This window comes from Lygodium microphyllum, chromosome 8 (genome assembly GCF_053477565.2).
Source record: "Lygodium microphyllum isolate KBCC chromosome 8, Lygodium_microphyllum_v1.1.10, whole genome shotgun sequence".
NCBI classification, from domain to species: domain Eukaryota; kingdom Viridiplantae; phylum Streptophyta; class Polypodiopsida; order Schizaeales; family Lygodiaceae; genus Lygodium; species Lygodium microphyllum.
Window position 1 is genome coordinate 139,215,818 of NC_141142.1, and position 12,618 is coordinate 139,228,435.

Consider the following 12,618-nt stretch of genomic DNA (forward strand, 5'->3'; position numbering starts at 1 on the left):
ATAGAGTTGTGACACTCCTTTGCCTAAAAGGACCCCTCCCCCTTGAAACCACATTGCAATTTGTCTCCACCGACTCTTAATATGTGATTCTCTCTCTCTCTCTCTCTCTCTCTCTCTCTCTCTCTCTCTCTCTCTCTCTCTCTCTCTCTCTCTCTCTCTCTCTCTCTCTCTCTCTCTCTCTCTCTCTCTCTCTCTCTCTCTCTCTCTCTCTCTCTCTCTCTCTCTCTCCGTGTGTCTCGCTCTCTGTACAAGTATCTTTATAATAATCTTTGTGCTTGTCGAGGAAGGGGTAACCAGAAGCCCTCTTATTAGGGAAAAAGAAAATTACAAAACAAGTGCTCTCTCCTTGACCTCTATCAAACACCCATTCCCTCCCCCTCCTTCTCTCTCCTTTTCCCATAAAAGGACCCCTCCCCCTCAAATCCACATTGCAATTTGTCTCCACCAACCCTTGATATGTGATTATCTGTGTGTGTGTGTGTGTGTGTGTGTGTGTGTGTGTGTGTGTGTGTTGAAACACTGCATGAGCATTGGTGAGACCAAATGGCATAACAACATACTCAAAGTGACCATACCTTATGCAGAAGGCTGTCTTCCATTCATCTCATTCTTGACCCGTACAATAATGTAAGCCCCTCATATATCAATCTTTGTGAAGATCTTGGCTTTTCCAAGGCGTTCCAAGAGCTCTGGTATCAACAACAAAGGGTATTGATTCTCGATTGTTATTTTGTTGAGTCCTTGATTAGCCACACTGAAGTGACCCATCTTTCTTCTTCACAAATAGAATTGGGGCTCCAGCAGGAGGCTTCGAGTATCTAATGAACCCCTTGGCTAAGTTCTCATCAATGTTCTTTTGTAGTTCAGCTAGTTCATCAAAGGGGATAGCCTGTAGATGGGTCCAAAAAGTGGTTGAGCCCCCTCATGGATTTCTATAGCACAATCATATGGTCTGTGTTTGGGCAAGAGACCTATATTCTTTTTTTCAAAGACATCTTGTAATTCTTGATTCTGGCTTGGTAGCTTGATTGACTCATCCTTAGTAGATTCTTGAGCTAGTATATGATATATCATGTAGGTCAATTCCTACCTTGTTGTGTGCATAAAGGCTTTGGCTCCTAGATACATCGACTTTCCTTGATTTTCATGACATATAATATTTTGCTTAACCCAATCGATTTGTGGGTTGTGTTTCTTTAGCCAAGGCATCTAAGAATGATTGGATTTATGGGACTAGATATGACATTAAAGCATACATGAGATTTGTGATCACCAAGAGTTACCATGAGTGGTTAGGTTTCCTTGGTAATTTCTCCGGATGTTAGAGGTCTTCCATCCACAACTTCAGCTGGTGCAGGATTGGTCTTTTGGAGTACTAGAATCTAGTATCTATTCACAAAGTCATCATCAATGAAACATGCAGAGACCCCGAAGTCAACCAAGGCTTTGAGGGAAAGGGTCTTTCTTAGTAGGATCATCTAAACTGTGACAAGGAAAGTTTCCATGGGTGTGGTTGGGATCAAGAGACCCTTTCTTATATTAAGGGCTGTTTATACAGTCCCATTTACAACCAAGCATCCTCATTTTCCTACGTGAGGATGGTTGCAACAACTCTTCAAGTTCTTTCCCTCTTATTTGGGCAATTTAGGGTGATGTGTCCAAGGTTTCCACAATATAGGCATAGATGATTCCCTCTTCGTCTTTGCTTTTCTTATGGGGTCAAGGGCTAGAATTTGGTATTGTCTATTTGCATCAATTCGGGCTTAGTTTCTTCTCTAATTGGGTCTCTGATTGGGGCTGGGTTCCATTGGCGAGGCCTTAATTCTTCTCACTTTTCTTGCTTCGTCTCGAACAGTCTATTATCACACTAGATAGTTTGCATGATATGGATGTTGAGTGTTTTTGCCTCAAGCATAGTGAGCATGAGGTCCTTGATCATCTCGAATACCCCATCTAAATTGGCTAATAAAATACTCCTCATGCCAAGTGAGGTCATAGATTAATTACCTAAATTCAGATGCATAAGCCAACACAGGGCAATTGCCTTCTCGTAGCTTCCAAAATTTGTTTCTACTACTCGACCAGTGTCTGCTTCTCCAAATGTGGAAGTACTGGCATATTCTTTTCCAAGATTTGGGCCATCCATGATAAAGCTTGACTACAAAGCAAAGTCCCAATGAATCCTACCTTGGAAGCATCATCTGGATACCTATCTGGTTGCATGCAAATATAGAGCTTTATTTATTGCAGGAATCCCCCGAACTTCAAAACGGTCACCATTGAACTTCTCTGGCATGTTGATCTTGGGTTCTCTTGTTGGGGGCTGATAAACACACAGAATCAGTCGATCAATTCCTATGTTGTTCTGCAAGTTTTGAATTTGGTATTGCATCTCTTGAAGCGTAGGGCCCAGATGCATAGGTTGTTCTATTTGAAGTTGCACTTGTCGTTCATTCAAGTCTTGAATTTTTTGTTGGAGATTTTGAAGAAGAGAGGCCATGATTCTTTCGAGGGTCGCCTCCATGGTGCTCAGTAGGGCCAAAAAGTAGTCTTGCCAAACTGTTATGGGAGCATTAGACTATGCTCAAGAGACTAGACTAGATGCAAGATTTATTACAAGAATTCTGATTTCAAGATAATCCCATGTAGGGGCACAAGGTACAACAATGATAACTTAACAAGATACGGAAAATCCCACAACCAGGGACCGTAGATATAGACAACAGGACTCAATAGGATATGAAGGATCCCACAACCCGAAACTGTATGTATGGATACAAGATATCAGAATTACAAGATCTCCCTTGACTGGGATGAACAAGATACAAGAGATTACTAGACAAGATCTCATACTACGAGATTACAAGGTGACAAGACAACAGGAGAATAATGGGAGATAAAACAAGACTAGATACCATGACTAGACAAGAACTAGAATTGAAACTCGAAGTTACTTACTTGGAGGTCTCGACTCCTTGAGCTCCCAAGACTAGCATTGGCAAGACTGAGGATCTCTATGGCGAGCCCCTCCTTTTATAGGTGTTGGAGGGCAACTAAAGATCTTCTAGAATATTCCATGATGACATCATCGATGATGCAAGCGATGACATGGCTTATCTTCTAGAAGATTCTATGATGACATGGCAAGGGTCGTCCTCATGGTTGGCTCGAGGATGTCATGTTAAGGGTGTGTTCGCATGGGATATGGATTCATATGGCATGAGCAAGAATTCATCCGTATACTTGATCATGACATATTCGTGATACATTCTTCATTGTTTATTTCTTTTACAAATTTGCTTTCTAGCTGCAACATTCTTTCTCAATGTATCAAAACTTGTTGCAATTTTTGCACTTTGGCTTTCCTTTGTTCCAGTATTCTTATTCCTTATGTCCATTTTTCTCCCAGATCCTATAAATAATTTTTGAAGAACCATTGTAAAGTGCAAATACTAAGGGGATTGTTGTAGATTATTGAACCTTCTCATTAATTTTTCCCTCTTGCTCGTACAAGGCAACTTCTACTGGGTTGCATTTTCTATCTGGCACATTCCCCAAGGTTACTACCACGTATTAATAACCTTTGTTAGGTTTACCCATGCTGTTGAGTAGCACAGCAATGGGTTCATCTTCTTCAATAACTTTACCAATGGAAGATAGTTGCACTTTTAAGCTTTTGAATTTTTATTAGAGGATTTATTTTTAGTGAGGTTAGGAGTCATAATTGTCTAGATCCAACCTGAAATTTTTATTAGAGGATTTATTTTTGAGTTACTTTCTTGGGAGCCAAAAGCTTTATCCAGTTTTTCATGTGCTTCTTTTGCTTTTGTAGCCCCTGATATGTGACAAAAAGCATCACCTATCACGCCTCATGCTATTTTCCCGAGTTGCTTTCTCAACTATTTCCCAAATGTCTTTTTGTATTAAGTGATACATGGTTTTTCATTTTCCAATTGTGAAAACTGTTGCAATTCCATTTTTCCACTACTTCATTTCGAACATTTTGTGGATGAAGAGGTCTTATTGGTGACTCACACGATAGGGTCTAACACCAGTTACAACGATGTATATTTTGGGAGTTACAAGGAGTTGTGGTAGATTTTGGTGATAAATATTTGCATACAATAACACTTTTATGAACTTTGAGGTGCATATGAGTGTGAATAGCCTTTAAAAGAAATTGACTTTTGGAAAGGATTTGAAGTGTAAATAAAAGCTGTAATGTGAATGAGTGAGTTGGAGATGAACCAATTCAGCGGAAGTAGTGTGACTGATTTTATTTTAACCAGTTTGGGAATAGCATATGTGAACAGGCTGCAATACAAACCAGTTTGAAAGAGACCAATATGAAACGGGTTGTGGGGAACGAGGAGAGATCGTGAGGCGGGCGGTGCTGCATCGAGCGGCTTGATTGGCGAGATGTTGGGGACGATGATTTTGATGGCGTCGATTTGCAGGGTTTTATTCTCTCGCAGTAGGTCGGTTGATTCCAAAGTTCCAACGGCAACAAAAAGTCTCTCCCTTCTCTTTCTCTTCGAGCCGCCTTCTCTACTTCGACACACAGCAAGCAAGGCTTGTGTAAGCAAGCTGCCTCTCTGCTTCTCCAAGCAGGCCCCCTTCCCAAGTTGAGCCTCTAACCCATTAAGCAGCAATCCCTACAAAGCAAGCACAAAGGACTCTCTCTTCTCGATCACTAACTTAACCCGCGCTTTGGGCGATGGCTACCTCTTGATTGAACCAAAATGGGAGAATGGATAGATAGAAAAGACATACCTTGATATCTTATTTGGACAACATCCTCTTCACATGAACTTACTGGATTCCACACCCTTGCAAGCCTTCAATCTCAGGGCTTCAACCTCTTCACCAGCACCTCCTTGTCTTGAGCTTCTTCACACCGCGTGCAACAATGGATGCCTCTCTACCTCACAACCTCAAAGGAAAGAGGTTTTGGTACCATGTTACAATACAGCTAGAAGCAAATAGTGGGCTGCAAGGGGAAAGACAAACAAAAAGAATGAGACCTTGAATAGCATGGAGACTTGATTGATTTTAGGTATTTGTAACTACATTGTTTTATAGCTTTGTGGCTTGGATATACACCTCATACTTTGCGAATGGGATCCAATTACATGTGCCTCTAGCATCACACATACATTTTAACACACCCAACCTCCCCAATTTTTTCACCACATGGGGATGAGATCAAGGCTATACAACTATGCTCAATGAGGCTTTTCTTAGGATGTTATGTATCATCATGGTGTCCCTAAGCTCGATCCATGTATTTTCAACTTTGTATACTACATCCATGTTTAGGTATTGTGGATACCCATGTCATGTTTTGTACCCTAACATCTTGGCATCTCAATAACTTCATCACTCATCATAGTTTTAGGATTTTGTTTTAGATTTTAGCTTTTACTTATTGCTTCCTCTCCTCCAAATAATTGTATCACTCTAGAAATAGTTATAATCCATGGTCTCAATCATTGCATTTCATGCTCGTAATTGAGCAACTACCCTATTACTAAATGGCTCAGTTTGTCAACCTACTAACTTGAGTTCAAATCTTGCTCTTTATTCCTATTGCTAGACGACTTTGGAAGTTTGAACTCAAAGGTTTTTGGCAACCACACTTTAACCCTACCAATTGTGCTACACATGTTCCATTTCTCACTTTCACTATCTATCTATTATTATATCTCTGTATTTATGTGATTTTGCCTCTCATATCTATTATTTTTTCTCCCATATCTATCTCCATCTAGAGGACTTCTACTTACTTTATCTTTTGTTTTTCATGTCTTATTCAATATTCCCCACTTTTTTCTACTCTATCCTTCTCTACCGCTTATTTCTCTTCAAGTCTTCTACCTTTTTCTTATTTTCCTCTTTTCTTATGTTTGAAAGCTAAATATCTTTATCTCACACTTTTAAATGCCTCCACCCTGGTGCCTTCTACCAAAAACTTAATGTGTGCTTCCAAAACTTCTCTTTATATGCAAGATTAATATGAAGCTTGCATCTCACAACTACCACAATGACCCAATGTTGATCCATCAACCATGATTCTCAAACTTGCAACTATTTGCTACCATTTATTTGCAATCTTGATGTTGGATGTGTGTTGCAACTCCCTAATAGCCATCATCTTGGCTACCTTCTTCATAACTAACCAATTATGTATGATCTATTGAAAATAATGATGTGGATGCAAGTATTAATGATGGTGTTGTTGTGTATCGCTATATCATTGGCACTCAGGATCAATGTTGGCAAGCTTATCACAATATTTAAGTTGCAACAAAGAAGAGACTCTAAAGTCTTACTTACTTCAACAAGCTAAAATGATTCATAATAGCACAAGAATGGTTTCATTTTTGCTAGGGTGCTAATAAGATGAGTGGACAAAATGTTTATTATTTTGCTAAAATGATTATTTGATTTGCTTGGTGTTTGCAAGTCTACAATCACTACACTAGCATGTTAATAGTTTTCTCTCAATAATAAATTGGCACCTCTCTACTTAAGAAAGAGTATGTTTTCCATCTATGCTTATCCCTCTTAATCAACTAGCCTATGTTGTGCTATCAAAAGAGTAAGTTGTCGTGCATGTTTGCCAAGCACAGCAAGGAACATTGCTTCTATTTGTCAACAAACATAGCAAGGAACACTACACCATTGAATTTTCTACACTTTTAACCCCAAAGATATCTTGAATCTTAATAATCTAGCAATCACAAAGTTGCAAACCAAGACCTAAAACGCTATTGTAGACATATTTCCAACAATGTCTCCAATTTATTCTTCAAGACAATCAAAGTTCTTGTTGGCATGGTCAAATCATCAGCCATCTATTTATTCTCCAATTTATTCTTAAAGACAATCAAAGTTCTTGTTAGCATGGTCAAATCAGCAGCCATCTTTTTGAAGGGGAAATAGCAAACATGTCTTATGAGGGAAAGATGTTGCCAATTTTATTATATTCTCGAATTGGAGACATGGACTTTGGGGCATTAAGCCCATCAGCTAATGACGAGGATAAGCTCTAAAAGAACACCTCCATCTTTGCGATGATCAACTAGCTTTGCCCTCCCACATTTTTATCACCCTCTCTGTTCTCAAATGCCATTTGAAGCCCCGATCCAATATTAGAAGTCATTAAATGACCACATTTCGAAAAGAAACAACACCAAGATAACCTTCAAGAGGGCATAACAATCATCAAACTAGCAACAATAGCTTGTGCCCTATTGGAAGAATGAACCTTAGAGTATTATGTGAATGAAGTCCCTACTACTCGTATGCATCATTCTCAACACCATTGGAAGTTGCTTTGTGTGTAGCTCATCAAACATGCTTGTTAAGTTGACACAAGGGTCCTTTGAATCGCCACATCGAACAAAGGCAAGTTAGCATCACTTTGCAACATTGGGTACATGCACTTGTATAGAAATTTTGGAAGATGCTCCAAATCATTCAAACCAACTACAAGGCCTATCTCCAACCCTAAGTCACCACTAAAACTTCAACATATAATGCTCTCTTTTCCTTGGCATGCAAGCTAGCTTAACTGCACAGCAAAAAAAGTGAATGTGACACTTGGCCACTCTGTCAATTAATATTTGGAGGGGACACGCCACGGCGCCCCCCCCAAAAAAAACTACTACTACAATAAACTAAATTGCCATTAACTGATTCTCCATCAATTCTCTCGTGCTTAGATCCCAGTGAGATACACATACAACCAGGAACACTCCCATTGACGGGCATCATCCACTTGAGCTAGAAGATTACCCAAAATCTGAATCATGAGACTACTGATACGATGTGTTGAAGATCAACCATGAAAGTGGTTACACATCTACCATGCAGACCTCTATAGACCTCAGATGACACCACTGTAGCATCCAAACTGATCCCTTAATAGTGAACACAGTTAACCTGCAAATTACACGCTGCTATTGCACACGTCCAGAGAAACCACATGATCATCAAAGGTAATACATAACTGCATGACTTCATAGACCTTAGACAGACTCCTCTATAGCACCCACACTGCACGCTTAACACGGTTCATTTGCAAAACGCACACTGTTATTGCACAACTCCAAAGAAGCCACAAAATAATCAAAGGTGATACTGCATAACCTAAGCCCAAACATTACATTCATTCTGGTTCAAGGACAATCAACCCATCCAATCTAAGAACCCCCCAATGCAACGACTTGACTTGCAATTTGCATATTAAACACTTCCAATACCAGGGCATGAAACAAATCTATGTACATAAGGACGCACAAGGGACAAAAAAAAGAGGTCCTAAAGCACTACCGCTCCCTTCAAGGTCATGTTCACCACTCTCCATCCCTCATACTTACCATCTTACTCTTCACATCTCTGGTTTAAGTCCTGTTCCTCCATTGTCTTCAGTCTTAGATAATTGAGAATGATCAAGTAATGACTTGTCCCACTCCCAATGATAGATTCATGAGGTGCAAAGTATCTTTTCTCCAACACATCAAAAACTGCACCAGAAACTGCATGCATCCAATGTCTAATCGGCATCAGTATATACGCTAGTAAATTCCTACTATTTATAGAGAACTATTGAGGTTTGTCAACATTGCAAGTGGAAAATATCACAATAGCCAACCAACTTGATTTGTAGTACCACGAGTACCTTTCAACTGCATTAAAGCAATGTCACCAACACAGATGGGCACATATATTCACAAGTGTTATCTCAAGTTCCTCTCTCCCTAACATCTCTCCACTTTCCCTCACTATGGCTGCTGCTTGAGAACATCAATCTCTATGTTATCATTTTTTTGCTACTGAAGAAGCACTAATTACATTTACTGGAAAAAGAGACAATGAACTGTAAGTGTGTGCAAATGTGAGCTCTCTCTTTCCTGCAATTTTTGGTTGTTGCATTTGCTGGCTACCTTCACTCCCTAGTTTTGCTGGTCACCATGTGCTGTGTCTGCCACCCCCATTGATTTGAAGCAACCCCTCTTATCATGCTCAGTTTTCAGCCTCCCAACTGCCATTCACTCACCCAAGTCTGTTGCAAATCACTGGCATTCATGCCAATCTGAACACCAAACTGTAGCGTTTTCTGTTGCTGTTGCCCTGCTAAGCCCCCATGCCCAAAAACCCCCATTTCAGCTTGCAACAGCCTCTCTTGGTCCCAAATAATCGCTGCCTGCTGCCTTTCAGATTGTTGTACCCATCCCTGCAAGTTCCAACCAAAAAAAAACAGCAGATTCTGTCTGTCCTGAGTTTTGCAACAGGGTAAACTTCAGTCCACCAAGCATCAGTTCCTCCCGAGTCATCCTTCAGTCTTGGACTATAACCCAAGGCCCAACGATCAATGGCTGCCCACTCTTCTGGTCAACAAGCTGCTCCAATATTGTAACCAGTCCTCCAGCAATTTGAAGAGGCAAGTTTCAAAAGAGGAGCCTTCGCTGGCTCCAGGACCTGTTACAAGGTTACAAATCTCTTGTCCCTTCTTTGTTCCTTTCAGATTTCCTACGTGTCACGAAACAAATATTAAATAACAAAAAATTTGGGTACAAGGTTCTAACAGATAGCCCTCCAGTTGCCCTACATACATTCTACTTGCTCAAGTTTTGTGAGTTTGGTATTCTTCTGCTTTCTACTTCATAATTCACAAGGTTAAATCTTCAAGACTTGAGAACTGGGTGCTAAGCATAGAAAGCTCAACAATAACAATGTGTATCTATCAACCTAGTTGGGTGGCACTATAAGGGTAGAAATCTGCATTGGAAGGCTAAAGACAGCACCATGTCTACACTGATACCAGTAAACCTAAATATCTGACTGGTTGCTGTCATAACCAAAAGGGTACAAGTGCCAAGAAACAATGTGAAATAACTTTATAGCCAAATATACAGAGCAAAATGCTACTTGCTAATCAATTTGGTGCATGCCTCTAGTGACACCACACATGTTAACAGCCGGCTACCAGCCCATTATTTGCCAGCTTTCTGCCAACAAAGGTCACTTAACCTCAGAACTTTTACTGTGCATGCTAGTGCATCATAAGCATTCACCAAAGCCACCAAAATGCAAATTAGCACTAATAACAGATCATACCACTTAACTATTCCAAAACCAGCTGCCTTGCTGACTACTTTGTGCATACCTCCAGTGACCCAACACATGTTAACAGCCTATTACCATGACACTATGCCAGCTTACTGCCAGGATAATTCACTTAACTCAAACGACTGAATTTCCAGTGTGCATGTGCACACATTATATGCATTCCCCGAACCAGCGAAATTCAAATTAGCACTAGTTACAGATCATTGCAACATACCTATAGCAGCTGGTTAGATGAATCCAAGGGTGGGTACAGCTGCCTTTTTCCATGTCTCATCCAAGATGCTAATTCACCTGAAGGTCAGGATCAAAGGTCTTCTCCAGAAAGGAATGAATTCATTGTTTCCTGCCCAGTTTCTTGGGCACATTGCTTGTGCAAATTAGGGCGAAAACAGTGTGATTGCCTCTCCATATGTGCACAACATATTGTCACACTTTACTGAGATTTAATTGGCGAGAATTGAATGCCACTTTGAGCACAGCATCTTTAGGAAAATGCAAAAAGCAAGCAGCCATGACACTCGACATTAATATTGCTTCTTACAGAGCCAAATTAGAAGGAAACATTTGATATTGAATCCTTCAAAGAAATACACTAGCCTTACATGACATTTGGCATGACAGTGATGAGAGGAAAAAAAATTGATCAGAACAGTACATCAAAGGTTTGGCATGCATAAAACTTCACCTTCTCTTATCAGAATTCTAAAAATTCAATAACGTGATCTGCATGACCACCGGCAGAACCCTCTGATGGTAGAGGACCATTCTCCCTGATGTGTTCAGTGCTACCAATCAAAGGTGCAAACTTGTAGCCTGCCTCAACAAGACCCTTTACTAGGTTTTGAATAGTACCAAGTTTCACATGAAAATCAGAGCAAAGAACCAGAGTGGTAAATTGTGAATCTATCAACATTGAAGTCCACTGAACAATTTGTGCAAGTGAAGGAACGTGAAAGTCCCTTTTCTTACTGTGTGATGAATATAAAACTGACTGCCTGGAATACTTCCTCAACCATTTCTCCAAATAGAGAAGAAGTCTAAGGACCTCATTTGTGTCAAGCTGTGACAGCATAGAGGTGAGAACTGATTCATCTTGTCCTGATGCAACCAACTCATGGAGGCATAGCTCATATGGTTGAAACTGATCGACTGCAGCAGCCAGCAAGATGGCAGCAGTGGCATCCTCACTAGACGCTTTCTTCTTTCTGCGCCTTGTGGCTCTACTGCCTCTTGGAAGCTCAGGATGCTCATTCCCCTTGGCAATCCTCCCAACAAAAGACAATGCCAAACTCTGCCACTGGTAGCGGATTGCGGACAGAGCTTTGCCACCTCGATACGCGCACTTGAGAAAATACTTCAAAACCAGGAGCAAATCTGGAAAACGTGGGTCCGGCACTCGCCTCAGCCACAGGCACAAGATGAGAGCTTGATCATGTTCGATGAGGGCAGAGACGAGCTCGGGATGGGTGTTGCCAGTCAGAGCGCGGGATTCGACAATGCTCTGCAAACCATCCCAGAAGGTCCTGGCAATGCAAAACTTGACCAAGGAACTGAGAAGCCTCTGACCCACCTGTGGGGCAGCCTCCTGCAACAGCATAAGGAAACCAGATGCTCTATCTCCACCAGTCTCCGCAAGTGCGTTACCTGGAAGCTGCTTCTGGAGATAGGGTGACAGGAGCCCATCAAGCAAACGCAGGGGGGGGGGGGCAGGGGCATCAAGTCCGCCTTCCAGGGCTGCAACTAAAGCTTCCTCTTCACGCAGTCTTTGTTTGATGGGATTGGCATCCTCTGTGCCAATGGAGGAGGAAGCCCATGTGACGAGCTGTTCTTGCGGGCCTGCGTCATGGTCCGCCCACGATGGTTGCAGATGTAAGAGACCTGCGTCCTCGGGAGGCCTTGCAGCGTCCAAGGTTTGGGCCTTTTTCACGACATCGACCAAGCCCATCTCCTCTCTTCTTGTCTGTCTGTCTGTGATTAACAGCAAACAGAAAGACCCGTGTTAATTTTCCCCTTCCATTGTCGTAGGGCACGTTACTGCACCCTGGTGTTTCAGCCTTGTTCCCATTGCCATCTTTGGTTTGCAACCTGATTCCCTAGAAAACCCCTTTCAAAACCCCGAACTTGCCCTCTTTGGTTTGCAAACTGATTCCCCTAGAAAACCCCTTTCAAAACCCCGAACTTGTCAATTGGAATTTGGCCGACTTAGTTCAAATTAAACCAATTACTAGGTGGTTGCAATTTTTCAATGCATCCCCATGTGTGGTTGCAATTCTCTATCAAGTTGTTCTCGAGAGCCGAAGTTTTTGGTTTTTAGGCTAGTTTTTTATACTAATTTTGAATACCTATCCATGAAAGCTAGTTTCATCAACTAGTTCTAGGATATAAATGAATTTTCTAAATCCTAGTATGTAGTTTTGCTTGAATTGGCACTCATCACATGACAATCGGCTAAGGTTTCAACGAGCCACCATTCTTGTTATT

The 12,618-nt window shown here is 41.1% G+C and overlaps 1 protein-coding gene across 1 annotated transcript; it reads right to left on the reverse strand.

Moving 5' to 3' along the window:
• Positions 1-7,731: 7,731 nt before the first annotated feature.
• LOC148032932 (uncharacterized) lies at positions 7,732-12,263 on the reverse strand. Its single transcript, XM_087683615.1, has 2 exons — positions 10,352-12,263; positions 7,732-9,486 (listed from the first exon to the last, which is right to left on the reverse strand). The coding sequence occupies exon 1, from the start codon at positions 12,080-12,082 to the stop codon at positions 10,832-10,834; it is 1,251 nt and encodes a 416-aa protein (XP_087539741.1). The 5' UTR covers positions 12,083-12,263; the 3' UTR covers positions 7,732-9,486; positions 10,352-10,831.
• Between the last annotated feature and the right edge of the window lie 355 nt (positions 12,264-12,618).

Coding starts and splice junctions, on each gene's coding strand:
- LOC148032932 (XM_087683615.1), bottom strand. CDS start 12,082: ATGGGCTTGGTCGATGTCGTGAAAAAGGCCCAAACCTTGGACGCTGCA.